The 15,718-nt window shown below is 44.0% G+C and overlaps 1 protein-coding gene across 1 annotated transcript in view; it reads right to left on the bottom strand.

The window, feature by feature from the left end:
- The window catches only part of LOC140187263 (E3 ubiquitin-protein ligase rnf213-alpha-like), a 261,376-nt gene that overhangs the window by 145,540 nt on the left and 100,118 nt on the right, over positions 1-15,718 (bottom strand). Inside the window, exon 16 of the mRNA XM_072242396.1 lies at positions 14,807-14,944. Within this exon, the coding sequence (XP_072098497.1) occupies positions 14,807-14,944 (138 nt within the window). The remainder of the gene's footprint in view (positions 1-14,806; positions 14,945-15,718) is intronic.

The raw sequence follows: 15,718 nt of genomic DNA, 5'->3' as shown, positions 1-15,718 counted from the left end.
TCCTCTTCTCATCTTAAACCTGTACCTTCTACTATTTGACATTTCTACGCTGGGAAAAAAGTCACTGCTTATCTACCATCACTTTATATATTGCTATTAGGTTACCCTTCAGTTCTCAGCACTCCAGAGTAGACAATCCAAGTTTGTTCAACCTTTGTTTTGACCTGATATCCATAAATGCAGGCAACATCCTGGTGAACCTCTTCTGTACCCTCTCCATCTTTACTTCATTAGACAGTGTTAATATTTTTAAAAAGGGAAATTGTTTTTATAATTCAGAATTTTTTAAGCAGCAATGGATGTGGCTTATCAAGAGATGAATTTTATAAGGAAACACATAAAAAGAAAGTAAAGATCAGAAAACAGAGTTGGAATATATCAGGCCAGGCAGCATCTCTAGGAAGAGGTACAGTCGACGTTTCAGGCTGAGACTCTTCGTCAGGACTAACTGAAAGAAGAGCTAGTAAGAGATTTGAAAGTGGGAGGGGGAGATCCAAAATGATAGGAGAAGACAGGAGGGGGAGGGATGGAGCCAAGGGCTGGACAGTTGATTGGCAAAAGGGATATGAGAGGATCATGGGACAGGAGGACTAGGGAGAAAGAAAGGGGGGGAGCCCAGAGGATGGGCAAGGGGTATAGTGAGAGGGACAGAGGGAGAAAAAGGAGAGAGAGAGAAAGAAGCTGTATATAAATAAATAACAGATGGGGTTCAAAGGGGAGGTGGGGCATTAATAATTTCTCCTTTGGCTCCTCCCACTTCCTCCAAGCTAAAGGTGTAGCTATGGGCACCTGTATGGGTCCTAGCTATGCCTGCCTTTTTGTTGGATTTGTGGAACAATCTATGTTTCAAACCCATTCTGGTATCCGTCCCCAACTTTTCCTTCACTACGTCAACGACTGCATTGGCGCTGCTTCCTGCACGCATGCTGAGCTCGTTGACTTCATTAACTTTGCCTCCAACTTTCACCCTGCCCTCAAGTTTACCTGGTCCATTTCCGACACCTCCCTCCCCTTTCTAGATCTTTCTGTCTCTATGTCTGCAGACAGCTTATCTACTGATGTCTACTATAAGCCTACTGACCTCTCACAGCTATCTGGACTATTCCTCTTCTCACCCTGTCTCTTGCAAAAATGCCATCCCCTTCTCGCAATCCCTCTGTCTCTGCCGCATCTGCTCTCAGGATGAGGCTTTTCATTCCAGGACGAGGGAGATGTCCTCCTTTTTTTAAAGAAAGGGGCTTCCCTTCCTCCACCAACAACCCTGCTCTCAAACGCATCTCCCCCATTTCATGCACATCTGCTCTCAATCCATCCTCCCAACACCCCACTAGGAATAGGGTTCCCCTTGTCCTAGCCTACCACCCTACCATCCTCCGGGTCCAACATATTATTCTCCATAACTTCCGCCACCTCCAACGGGATCCCACCACTAAGCACATCTTTCCCTCCCCCCTCTCTCTGCTTTCCACAGGGATCGCACCCTACGTGACTCCCTTGTCCATTCGTCCCCCCATCCCTCCCCACTGATCTCCCTCCTGGCACTTATCCTTGTAAGGGGAACAAGTGCTACACATGCCCTTACACTTCCTCCCTCACCACCATTCAGGGCCCCAGACAGTCCTTCCAGGTGAGGCGTCACTTCACCTGTGAGTCGGCTGGGGTGATATACTGCGTCCGGTGCTCCCGAGGTGGCCTTCTATATATTGGCAAGACCCAACGCAGACTGGGAGGTCGTTTCGCTGAATACATACGCTCTGTCCGCCAGCGAGAGCAGGATCTCCCAGTGGCCACACATTTTAATTCCATGTCCCATTCCTATTCTGATATGTCTATCCACGGCCTCCTCTACTGTAAAGATGAAGCCACACTCAGGTTGGAGAAACAACACCTTATATTCCGTCTGGGTAGCCTCCAACCTGATGGCATTAATATTGACTTCTCAAACTTCCACTAATGCCCCACCTCCCCCTCGTACCCCATCCGTAATTTATTTATATACACACATTCTTTCTCTCTCTCTCCTTTTTCTCCCTCTGTCCCTCTCACTAATGCCCTTGCCCATCCTCTGGGTTTTCCCCCCTCCCCCTTTTCTTTCTCTCTGGGCCTCCTGTCCCATGATCCTCTCATATCCCCTTTGCCAATCACCTGTCCAGCTCTTGGTTCCATCCCTCCCCCTCCTGTCTTCTCCTATCATTTTGGATCTCCCCCTCCCCCTCCCACTTTCAAATCTCTTACTAGCTCTTCCTTCAATTAGTCCTGACGAAGGGTCTCGGCCCGAAACATCAACTGTATCTCTTCCTAGAGATGCTGCCTGGCCTGCTGCGTTCACCAGCAACTTTGATGTGTGTTGCTTGAATTTCCAGCATCTGCAGAATTCCTCGTGGTTGGAATATATGCCTTTTTCAAGTTGGCAGTCCAAGTTGTTGCCAAAAGATAGTTCCACATATCTCAACTATTCTTAATTCATATTAATGATATAGAAATGTAACAAGTCAAGGTAGGCTGATAACGGAAACTTTGGTGGAAAAGTGAAGTGCAAGGAGGTTTTCAAGAACATACTGAGTGTAGAAACATAGAAAATAGGTGCAGGAGTAGGCCATTCGGCCCTTTGAGCCTGCACCGCCATTCAGTATGATCATGGCTGATCATCCAACTCAGAACCCTGTAACAGCCTTCCCTCCATACCCCCTGATCCCTTTAGCCACAAGGGCCATATCTAACTCCCTCTTAAATATAGTCAATGAACTGGCCTCAACTGTTTCCTGTGGCAGAGAATTCCACAGATTCACCACACTCTGTGTGATGAAGTTTTTCCTAATCTCGGTCCTAAAAGGCTTCCCCTTTATCCTCAAACTGTGACCCCTCGTTCTGGACTTCCCCAACATCGGGAACAATCTTCCTGCATCTAGCCTGTCCAATCCTTTTAGGATTTTATACGTTTCAATAAGATCCCCCCTCAATCTTCTAAATTCCAACGAGTATAAGCCTAGTTCATCCAGTCTTTCATCATACGAAAGTCTTGCCATCCCAGGAATCAATCTGGTGAACCTTCTTTGTACTCCCTCTATGGCAAGGATGTCTTTCCTCAGATTAGGGGACCAAAATTGCACACAATACTCCAGGTGTGGTCTCACCAAGGCCTTGTACAACTGCAGTAGTACCTCCCTGCTCCTGTACTCAAATCCTCTCGCTATAAATGCCAGCATACCATTCGCCTTTTTCACCGCCTGCTGTACCTGCATGCCCACTTTCAATGACTGGTGTGTAATGATACCCAAGTCTCGTTGCACCTCCCCTTTTCCTAATCGGCCACCATTCAGGTAATAATCTGTTTTCCTGTTTTTGCCACCAAAGTGGATAACTTCACATTTATCCACATTAAATTGCATCTGCCATGAATTTGTCCACTCACCTAACCTATCCAAGTCACCCTGCATCCTCTTAGCATCCTCCTCACAGCTAACAGTGCTGCCCAGCTTCGTGTCATCTGCAAACTTGGAGATGCTGCATTTAATTCCCTCATCCAAGTCATTAATATATATTGTAAACAACTGGGGTCCCAGCACTGAGCCTTGCGGTACCCCACTAGTCACTGCCTGCCATTCTGAAAAGGGTCCGTTTATTCCCACTCTTTGCTTCCTGTCTGCTAACCAATTCTCTATCCACATCAATAACTTACCCCCAATACTGTGTGCTTTAAGTTTGCACATTAATCTCCTGTGTGGGACCTTGTCAAAAGCCTTTTGAAAATCCAAATATACCACATCCACTGGTTCTCCCCTATCCGCTCTACTAGTTACATCTTCAAAAAATTCTATGAGATTCGTCAGACATGATTTTCTTTTCACAAATCCGTGCTGACTTTGTCCGATGATTTCACCGCTTTCCAAATGCACTGTTATCACATCTTTGATAACTGACTCTAGCAGTTTCCCCACCACCGATGTTAGGCTAACCGGTCTACAATTCCCCAGTTTCTCTCTCCCTCCTTTTTTAAAAAGTGAGATTACATTAGCCACCCTCCAATCCTCAGGAACTAGTCCAGAATCTAAACAGTTTTGAAAAATTATCACTAATGCATCCACTGGGGCTATTTCCTTAAGCACTCTGGGATGCAGACCATCTGGCCCTGGGGATTTATCTGCTTTTAATCCCTTCAATTTACCTAACACCACTTCCCTACCAACATGTATTTCCCTCAGTTCCTCCATCTCACTGGACCCTCTGTCCCCTACTATTTCTGGAAGATTATTTATGTCCTCCTTAGTGAAGACAGAACCAAAGTAGTTATTTAATTGGTTTGCCATGTCCTTGCTCCCCATAATCAATTCACCTGTTTTTGTCTGTAGTGGACCTACATTTGTCTTAACCAATCTTTTTCTTTTCACATATCTATAAAAGCTTTTACAGTCAGTTTTTATGTTCCCTGCCAGTTTTCTCTCAATCTTTTTTCCCCTTCCTAATTAAGCCCTTTGTCCTCCTCTGCTGAACTCTGAATTTCTCCCAGTCCTCAGGTGAGCCACTCTTTCTGGCTGATTTGTATGCTTCTTCTTTGGAATTGATACTATCCCTAATTTCCCTTGTCAGCCATGGGTACCTTCCTTGATTTATTCTTTTGCGAAACTGGGATGAACAATTGTTGTAGTTCATCCATGCGATCTTCAAATGCTTGCCATTGCATATCCACCGTCAACACTTTAAGTGTCATTTGCCAGTCTACCTTAGCTAATTCACGTCTCATACCTTCAAAGTTACCCTTCTTTAAGTTCAGAACCTTTGTTTCTGAATTAACTATATCACTCTCCATCTTAATAAAGAATTCCACCATATTATGGTCACTCTTACCCGGGGCCTCTCACGACAAGATTGCTAATTAACCCTTCCTCATTGCTCAATACCCAGTCTAGAATGGCCTGCTCTCTAGTTGGTTCAAAAAACCATCCTGTATACATTCCAAGAAATCCTCTTCCTCAGCACCCTTACCAATTTGGTTCACCCAATCTATATGTAGATTGAAGACACCCATTATAACTGCTGTTCCTTTATTGCACACATTTCTAATTTCCTGTTTAATACCATCCCCAACCTCACTACTACTGTTAGGTGGCCTGTACACGACTCCCACCAGCGTTTTCTGCCCCTTAGTGTTATGCAGCTCTACCCATACCGATTCCACATCCTCCCGGCTAATGTCCTTCCTTTCTATTGCATTAATCTCCTCTCTAACCAGCAATGCTACCCCACCTCCTTTTCTTTCATGTCTATCCCTCCTGAATATTGAATATCCCTGAATGTTCAGCTCCCATCCTTGGTCACCCTGGAGCCATGTCTCTGTGATCCCAACTATATCATATTCATTAATAACAATCTGCACTTTTAATTCTTCCACCTTGTTACGAATGCTCATTGCATTGACACACAAAGCCTTCAGGCGCTCTTTTACAACTCTCTTACCCCTTATACAATTATGTTGAAAAGTGGCCCTTTTTGATGCTAGCCCTGGATTTGCCAGCCTGCCACTTTTACTTTTCACCTTACTACTTTTTGCTTCTACCCTCATTTTACACCCCTCTGTCTCTCTGCAATGGTTCCCATCCCCCTGTTGTGAACTAACCTCCTCTCTCCTAGTCTCTTTAATTTGATTCCCACCCCCCAACCATTCTAGTTTAAAGTCACCTCAGTAGCCCTTGCAAATCTCCCCGCCAGGATATTGGTCCCCCTAGGATTCAAGTGTAACCCATCCTTTTTGTACAGGTCACGCCTGCGCGAAAAGAGGTCACAATGATCCAAAAACTTGAATCGCTGCCCCCTGCTCCAATCCCTCAGTCACGCATATATCCTCCACCTCATTGCATTCCCACTCTCACTGTCATGTGGCACAGGCAGTAATCCTAAGATTACTACCTTTGCGGCCCTTTTTCTCAACTCCCTTCCTATATTCTCCTTTCAGGACCTCTTCCCTTTTGCTACCTATGTAATTGGTACCTATATGTACCACAACCTCTCGCTCCTCACCCTCCCACTTCAGGATACCTTGGACACGATCAGAAATATCCCGGACCCTGGCACCAGGGAGGCAAACTACCATCCGGGTCTCTGGACTGCGCACACAGAATCGCCTATCTGACCCCCTTACTATCTAGTCTCCTATTACAACTGCCCTCCTCTTCCTTTCCCTACCCTTCTGAGCTACAGGGCCGGACTCTGTGCCGGAGGCACGGCCACTGTTGCTTCCCCCAGGTAAGCTGCCCCCCCCCCAGTAGTACTCAAACAGGAGTACCTATTGTCAAGGGGCACAGCCACCGGGGTACTCTCTATTACCTGACTCTTCCCCTTCCCCCTCCTAACCGTGATCCACTGGTCTGTCTCCCGTGGCCCCAGTGTGACCACCTGCCTGTAACTCCTCTCTATCAACTCCTCACTCTCCCTGACCAGACGAAGGTCATCGAGCTGCAGCTCCAGTTCCGTAACGCGGTCCCTTAGGAGCTGCATCTCAGCGCACCTGGCACAGATGTGGACGTCCCGGAGGCTTGGAGACTCCAGGACCTCCCACATCCGGCACCAAGAACAAACTGCCCTCACACTCATACTGCCCCACTCCTCAAATAACAACAAAAAATGAATACTAAACCTTCCTCACCTCACCCGTTTCTGCCTAAGCCCAGTGAGCCGAAGCCCTTAAGCCTTCATTCTGCTCCCGGCTCACTCCGCAGCCCGCAAACGACGCTGCCCGCTGTATAAGGCTCTGTTCCTTTTAAATCTTCCGCGCTTCACTGCCCGATGTCACACGCCTGTGCAGTCCCGCTTCTGAACACCGATGGAAAAAAAACTGAAAAATTCAAAAATAGCTTCCTCTGCACTCCCACTCCAATTCTCAGACTTGCTTCTTCGAATTAAACCCGAAGCAGGATTTCTGTCCTTTTAAATCTTCCGCGCTTCACTGCTTCACTGCCCCCGCCTGCGCAGTCCTGCCTCTCTGAACGCCGATGGAAAAAAAACTGAAAAATTCAAAAATGGCTTCCTCCGCACTCCCACTCCGATTCTCAGACTTCCTTCTTCGAATTAGCAAATGATTTGAGTACAAAGGGATCTTGATGTGCTTACTTATACAGGACATGGGACAACAGAAGTTTTAAAGTCTTGTGGAGACTCGTCCGAGCTTTAATGAAACATCATTCAGAGAAGCATGTGTAATTCATTTTTCACAGCCAGAGGTGGATATACTTGGCTTGAAGTCAGTGAGGCATAGATTCACTAGATTCTTGGTATGACCGGGATATCCTGAGGAGGAATTGACTAAGGTTGGTCTATATTTATTGGAGTTTAGAAAGGGTAACCCCATTATGGTATACAAGACTATTAGAATGATTGGCAGTTTAAATGCCAAGAGTATATTTACTGCAGGTGAAGGTTTGATAACCAGAGACGCTATCAGCCATTGAGGACACAGGATGTGAAAACACATTATCTGGACTTTTTCTCAGGTATTTGCTGCTTCCTCCTGTTAAGTAATGCTATAGAGCATGCTATGAGGTCACCATATCAATTGATGTGTACTATGATACTTCCCCAGTGGAAATGTGAGTTTGACAGGCCAATACTTCACTACTGTTTGGTCATTCTACCATTGCAGAAATATGCTTAACGCGAGATGTCATGAGAGCATTTGTTTTTCAAAACTCAGACCTCATGTCCATTAAACCAATCAGGTAAAAATCAACTCTGAAATAATGAAAACATAGAAAACATAGAAAATAGGTGCAGTAGGCCATTCAGCCCTTTGAGCCTGCACCGCCATTCAGTATGATCATGGCTGATCATCCAACTCAGAACCCTGTAACAGCCTTCCCTCCATACCCCCTGATCCCTTTAGCCACAAGGGCCATACCTAACTCTTAAATATAGCCAATGAACTGGCCTCAACTGTTTCCCATGGCAGAGAATTCCACAGATTCACCACTCTCTGTGTGAAGAAGTTTTTCCTAATCTGGGTCCTAAAAGGCTTCCCCTTTATCCTCAAACTGTGACCCCTCGCTCTGGACTTCCCCAACATCAGGAACAATCTTCCTGCATCTAGCTTGTCCAATCCCTTTAGGATTTTATACGTTTCAATAAGATCCCCCCTCAATCTTCTAAATTCCAACGAGTATAAGCCTAATTCATCCAGTCTTTCATCATATGAAAGTCCTGCCATCCCAGGAATCAATCTGGTGAACTTTCTTTGTACTCCTTCTATGGCAAGGATGTCTTTCCTCAGATTAGGGGACCAAAATTGCACACAATACTCCAGGTGTGGTCTCACCAAGGCCTTGTACAACTGCAGTAGTACCTCCCTGCTCCTGTACTCGAATCCTCTTGCTATAAATGCCAGCATACCATTTGCGTTTTTCACCGCCTGCTGTACCTGCATGCCCACTTTCAATGACTGGTGTATAATGACACCCAGGTCTCGTTGCACCTCCCTTTTTCCTAATCGGCCACCATTCAGATAATAATCTGTTTTCCTGTTTTAGCCACCAAAGTGGATAACTTCACATTTATCCACATTAAATTGCATCTGCCATGAATTTGCCCACTCACCTAACCTATCCAAGTCACCCTGCATCCTCTTAGCATCCTCCTCACAGCTAACACTGCCGCCCAGCTTCGTGTCATCTGCAAGCTTGGAGATGCTGCATTTAATTCCCTCATCCAAGTCAGTAATATATATTGTAAACAACTGGGGTCCCAGCACTGAGCCTTGCGGTACCCCACTAGTCACTGCCTGCCATTCTGAAAAGGTCCCGTTTATTCCCACTCTTTGCTTCCTGTCTGCCAACCAATTCTCTATCCACATCAATACCTTACCCCCAATACCGTGTGCTTTAAGTTTGCACACTAATCTCCTGTGTGGGACCTTGTCAAAAGCCTTTTGAAAATCCAAATATACCACATCCACTGGTTCTCCCCTATCCACTCTACTAATTACATCCTCAAAAAATTCTATAAGATTCGTCAGACATGATTTTCCTTTCACAAATCCATGCTGACTTTGTCCGATGATTTCACCGCTTTCCAAATGTGCTGTTATCACATCTTTGATAACTGACTCTAGCAGTTTCCCCACCACCAATGTTAGGCTAACTGGTCTATAATTCCCTGGTTTCTCTCTCCCTCCTTTTTTTAAAAAGTGGGGTTACATTAGCCACCCTCCAATCCTCAGGAACTAGTCCAGAATCTAAAGTGTTTTGAAAAATTATCACTAATGCATCCACTGGGGCTATTTCCTTAAGCACTCTGGGATACAGACCATCTGGCCCTGGGGATTTATCTGCCTTTAATTCCTTCAATTTACCTAACACCACTTCCCTACTAACATGTATTTCCCTCAGTTCCTCCATCTCACTGGACCCTCTGTCCCCTACTATTTCCGGAAGATTATTTATGTCCTCCTTAGTGAAGACAGAACCAAAGTAATTATTCAATTGGTCTGCCATGTCCTTGCTCCCCATAATCAATTCACCTGTTTCTGTCTGTAGGGGACCTACATTTGTCCCACTGACCATGAGAAATTGTTGTGGTCAACTACTGATGAAAGGTCAATTTCCTGATCTTTCACAAATGTATCTATTTCCTCTTTAGATACTGCCAACAACCAAAATTCAAAAGATTAATCACACATTGTGGAATAAGTTAGTTACAAATAGAGAAAGCTTGCAGACAGTGCGAGAGGGAGGATAGGCAGGTGAGGGAGAAGGGATGCACTCAGTCAGATGGTTTGAGATGTGTCTATTTTAATGCAAGAAGTATTATGAACAAAGCGGATGAGCTTAGAGCATGGATCAGTACTTCGAGCTATGATGTTGTGGCCATTACAGGGACTTGGATGGTTCAGGAGCAGGAATGGTTACTTAGAGTCCCAGGCTTTAGATGTTTCAGAAAGGACAGGGAGGGAAGCAAAAGAGGTGGGGGCGTGGCACTGCTGATCAGAGATCATGTCACAGCTGCAGAAAAGGAGGAAGTCATGGAGGGATTGTGTACTGAGTGTCTGTGGGTGGAAGTTAGGAACAGGAAGGTGTCAAAAACTCTACTAGGTATTTTTTATAGACCACCCAATAGTAACAGGGCCATAGAGGAGCAGATAGGGAGACGGATTCTGGAAAGGTGTAATAATAACAGGGTTGTTGTTGTGGGAGACTTTAATTTCCCAAATATTGATTGGTATCTCCCTACAGCAAGGGGTTTAGATAGGGTGGAGTTTGCTAGGTGTGTTCAGGGAGGTTCCTTGATACAATATGTAGATGACCCTACAAGAGGAGAGGCTGTACTTGATCTGGTATTGGGAAATGAACCTGGTCAGGTGTCAGATCTCTCAGTGGGAGAGCAATTTGGAGATAGTGATCACAATTCTATCTCCTTTACCATAGCATTGGAGAGGGATAGGAATAGACAAGTTAGGAAAGTGTTTAATTGCAGTAAGGGGAAATATGAGGCTATCAGGCAGGAACTTGGAAGCATAAATTGGGAACAGATTTTCTCAGGGAAATGTAGGGCAGAATGTGGCAAATGTTCAGGGGATATTTACATGGACTTCTGCATTGGTATGTTCCAATGAGACAGGGAAAGGATGGTAGGGGACAGGAACCATGGTGTACAAAATCTGCTGTAAATCTAGTCAAGAAGAAAAGAAAAGCTTACAAAAGGTTCAAAAAACTAGGTAATGTTAGAGATCTTGAAGATTATAAGGCTGGCAGGAAGGAGCTTAAGAATGAAATTAGGAGAGCCAGAAGGGGCCATGATAAGGCCTTGGCTAGCAGGATTAAGGAAAACCCCAAGGCATTCTACAAGTATGTAAAGAGCAAGAGGATAAGACGTGAGAGAATAGGACCAATCAAGTGTGACAGTGGAAAAGCGTGTATGGAACCAGAGGAGATAGCAGAGGTATCATTACAAAGTATTCATTACAGAAAAGGATCTTGGTGATTGTAGGGATGACTTACAGTGGACTGAAAAGCTTGAACATATAGATATTAAGAAAGAGGATGTGCTGGAGCTTTTGGAAAGCATCAAGTAGGATAAGTCACCAGGACCAGACGAGAAGTACCCCGGGCTACTGTGGGAGGCAAGAGAGGAGTTTGCTGAGCCTCTGGTGATGACCTTTGCATCATCAATGGGGACGGGAGAGGTTCAGGAGGATTAGAGGAATGCAGTTGTTGTTCCTTTATTCAAGAAAGGGTGTAGAGGTAGCCCAGGAAATTATAGACCAGTGAGTCTTACTTCAGTGGTTGGTAAGTTGATGGAGAAGATCCTGAGAGGCAGGATTTATGAACATTTGGAGAGGTATAATATGATTAGGAATAGTCAGCATGGCTTTGTCAAAGGCAGGTCGTGCCTTACGAGCCTGATTGAATTTTTTTGAGGATATGACTAAACACATTGATGAAGGTAGAGCAGTAGATGTAGTGTATATAGATTTTAGCAAGGCATTTGATAAGGTACCCCATGCAAGGCTTATTGAGAAGGTAAGGAGGCATGGGATCCAAGGGGACATTGCTTTGTGGATCCAGAACTGGCTTGCCCACAGAAGGCAAATAGAGGTTGTGGACGGGTCATATTCTGCATGGAGGCCGGTGACCAGTGGTGTGCCTCAGGGATTTGTTCTGGGACCTCTTCTCTTCATGATTTTTATTAATGACCTGGATAAGGAAGTTGAGGGATGGGTTAGTAAATTTGCTGATGACACAAAGATTGGGTGTGTTGTGGATAGTGTGGAGGGCTGTCAGAGGTTACAGCAGGACATCGATAGGATGAAAAACTGGGCTGAGAAGTGGCAGATGGAGTTCAACCCAGTTAAGTGTGAAGTGGTTTATTTTGGTAAGTCAAATATGATGGCAGAATATTGTATTAATGGTAAGACTCTTGGCAGTGTGAAGGATCAGAGGGATCTTGGGGTCCGAGTCCATAGGACACTCAAAGCAGCTGCGCAGGTTGACTGTGTGGTTAAGAAGGCATACAGTGCATTGGCCTTCGTCAACCAAGGGATTGAGTTTAAGAGCCGAAAAATAATATTGCAGCTGTGTAGGACGCTGGTCAGACCCCACTTGGAGTACTGTGCTCAGTTCTGGTTGCCTCACTACAGGGAGGATGTGGAAGTCATAGAAAGGGTGCAGAAAAGATTTACAAGGATGTTGCCTGGATTGGGGAGGATGCCTTATGAGAATAGGTTGAGTGAACTCAGACTTTTCCCCTTGGAGTGATGGAGGATGAGAGGTGACCTGATAGAGGTGTATAAGATGATGAGAGGCATTGATCGTGTGGATAGTCAGAGGTTTTTTCCCAGGGCTGAATTGGCTATCACAAGAGGGCACAGTTTTAAGGTGGCTTGGAAATAGATACAGAGGAGACGTCAGGGATAAGTTTTTTTTACCCAGAGAGTGGTGGGTGCTTGGAATGGGCTGCCGGAAACGGTGGAGGTGGCGGATACGATTGGGTCCTTTAAGAGACCCCTGGATAGGTACTGTACATGGAGCTTAGAAAAACAGAAGGCTATGGGTAACCTTAGGTAATTTCCAAAGTAAGTACATGATCGGCACAGCGAAGGGCCTGTATTGTGTTATAGATTTTCTATGTTCTGAAAAAGGTTACCGTGTACTTCAGTTAAGAAATACTTGAGGCTGTTGAGGACAGTCTTCATGGCATGTGCAGTTGAGGTTGTCTAAAACATGGGGAATCAGCAATGCCAGCAAATCCATGTGCACCCAATGGAAAAATCAAACTTGTTTTAATGTGACATCTCTAACACTGTAGTAAGCAACAACAGATGTCAGCAGCAACTGCCTGGAATGATCCAGAGGCTATGAAGGTGACAGTTACCATGGCATTGACTGTGGCAGCAACAGCATTTCCGACAGCAGGTAATCCTGAAGAATGTCACATATCTAAGTGATGAAAACGTGAGCCAATATAAGAGTAACTCTTTAAAGAGGCAAATTAGGATCTTATGTCTGTAAAGTCTCTGTGGATAAGATGTTTGTACCTTTGCGCTTCTGTACCTATTGATCTTTCAATAATTTTTTGATTTCTCTAGTGCCTTCAATACAATCCAGCCACTTCTGAGTGAGAAGCTGCAAAAGGATGGGCATAGACAAAGCCACTATCTCCTGGATTACTGACTATCTGACAGATAGATCCCAGTTTGTACAGCCGGGCAGTTCTCTGTCTGAGGTGGTGACGAGTGCCACTGGAGCACCTCAAGGGACTATCCTGTCTCTGTTTCTGTTCACACTGTACACTACAGACTTTCAGTACAACTCTGGGTCTTGCCATTTGCAGAAGTTCTCTGTTGACTCTCCAGTGGTTGGGTGTATCAGAGATGGGCAAGAGTCGGAGTACAGAGGACTGGTGGACAAGTTTGTCGAGTGGTATGTGAGGAATCACTTGCTCCTGAATGTGGCTAAACCAGGGAGATGATGATTGATTTTAGGAGGAAGAGGAGTGAGGGAGATGATGATTGATTTTAGGAGGAAGAGGAGTGTTTCAAGCCCTGTGTGCATTCTGGAAGAAGGAGTTGTAGTGGAGTAGAGTACAAATACACTGGTGTTCACCTCAACAACAGACTTGACTGGAAAACCAACACCTTGGCTGTGTACAAGAAGGGGATGAGCAGACTCTGTTTTCTAAGGAAGCTGAGATCCTTCAATTTGTGCAGCAAGATGTTGGAGATCTTTTAACAGTCTGTTGTCACGAGTGCAGTCCTCTTTGCAGGTTTATGTTGAGGGAGCAGCGTTGGTCCCGGTGATGCAAAAAGACTAAATAAACTCATCAAAAAGACTGGATCCGTCCTTGGCTATGTCTTTTGAGTTAGTGGTGGAGAAGAGGTCACTAAAGAAACTGTTATCCATTATGGACAATCTGGCACATCCTCTCCATGACCTACTCAATAAGCAGAGAAGCACCTTTTTGAACAGACTCATTCAACTCCGTTGTCACAAGGATCATTACAGAAAATCTTTCCTACCAAGTGTAATAAGCATATACAACAGTTTATCTCTGTGTGACAGGAGAACACACATCACAGTACAATAGTCTCTGTTTTATTATTCTGTACATTATTATTGTGCATTATTGCACATTGGTAATTATTATCATCATTATTCTGTACTTATCATTAGTTAAATCTGCACACAGCTAAATGTGTTTTTAAATATTGCTGCTGTAACCAAAGAACTTCCCATTCAGGATTAATAAAGTACTTATTGTTATTACCCTGAAAACACAACTATGTGTTTTCAAAGGTCCAATTTAATGTCAGAGTCATGTACAATATACATCCTGAAATGCTTTTTCTTTGTAATCATCCATGAAAACAAAGGAGTGCCCCAAAGAATGAATGACAGTTAAACGTAAGAACGCCAAAGTCCCCCCCAGCTCCCCTCCCTCCCATGCATTAAGCAGCAGCAAGCAACAATCTCCCCTTCCCCCTGCCGGCAACAGAACTTCTTTTTTTAATCTTTAGAGTTCTCCAGTAGAATGATGTGGATGCTCAGCCATTAAGTTCTAAGATGACAGATCTGCCCTTGAAGGAAAACATGAATGTGGGATTGGGCAGGGAAAGTAGATGAGGCACAGGATCAGCCATGGTCTTAATAGTTAGATGTAATATGCACAAGGGATTTATACCCTACCATTGTCAATTTATTATGTTCATAAGAATCATCTTAGAAATTGCAACTTGTACCATTAAAAGGAAATGAATATACAATTTATATACATGCATGTTATCGTAAAATGGGGAACACTTTACTTCAATGCTTCTATATTACAGTACCTTGCTTTTTCCATGAGAACTGATGTTATAAATTCCACTGCTATTCATGGCTGAAGCCAGTGAAAGGGATGACTGCTCTACAGATCCATGGCTCTCTTTCACAGTTTTGAGCCATTCCAAATGCCGAGCTGAATCTCGCTGAAAGTGGAGGAAAAAAAGTCAATTACCTTCAAAGCCTATTTGCAAACATTAAAACGTGAGTAGTAAAATACGACCAATCTAGAGTACTCTTCCAAATTTCTATTGGTGTCCTTAAGTACTCGTCAGTAAAATACACAAATCAATCTCCATCTTCAAAGAGAAAATCAGCCATAGTTTTCTCTTACACCTCTTCCGCTGATGTTTGTGATAAACTACTCAAAAACTGAAGTTTGGCCATCTGCCAGACTTACTTAAATACTACACTACTGCACTGATAATACTTCAAAAAGTATTTTACATTTTAAAGACATATTATGAAATTGATGAAGGATTGCATTATTCTTTAAAATTGCTAATTATTTGAAGAAGTTTTAGTACCAGTCATGAACTCAGAAAAACTGGCAAGAGAAATAGAAAGACCAGTGAAAGCTGTGGCTACAATGAGTATTGAGACAAGATAGAAAGGTAGCTTCATCAAGCATTCGACTTCCCTGATCTTGGTCTAGTTATTAAAGTACTCTGATCTACAGAATTAGCTCAAAATACTACTTCAAGCTACTATTCCTAGGAATGTCAATACACATTTATATTTGACACAGGTATAGTTTATAAGACATCACAGAAGTATTGGTGGTACTGATATTCCCACACACAAATACCAGCTCAACTCAAAGAAATTCTGATGGAATTTAGCACTCCTATAATTCAAAGAAAAGAAATTATCTTAAATAGAATTCAAAATGCTTGAAGCAACACACATCAAAGTTGCTG

Source organism: Mobula birostris, chromosome 24 (assembly GCF_030028105.1).
Source record: "Mobula birostris isolate sMobBir1 chromosome 24, sMobBir1.hap1, whole genome shotgun sequence".
NCBI classification, from domain to species: domain Eukaryota; kingdom Metazoa; phylum Chordata; class Chondrichthyes; order Myliobatiformes; family Myliobatidae; genus Mobula; species Mobula birostris.
Note: the sequence above shows the minus strand (reverse complement) of the source record. Positions and strands in the feature narration are given on the sequence as shown.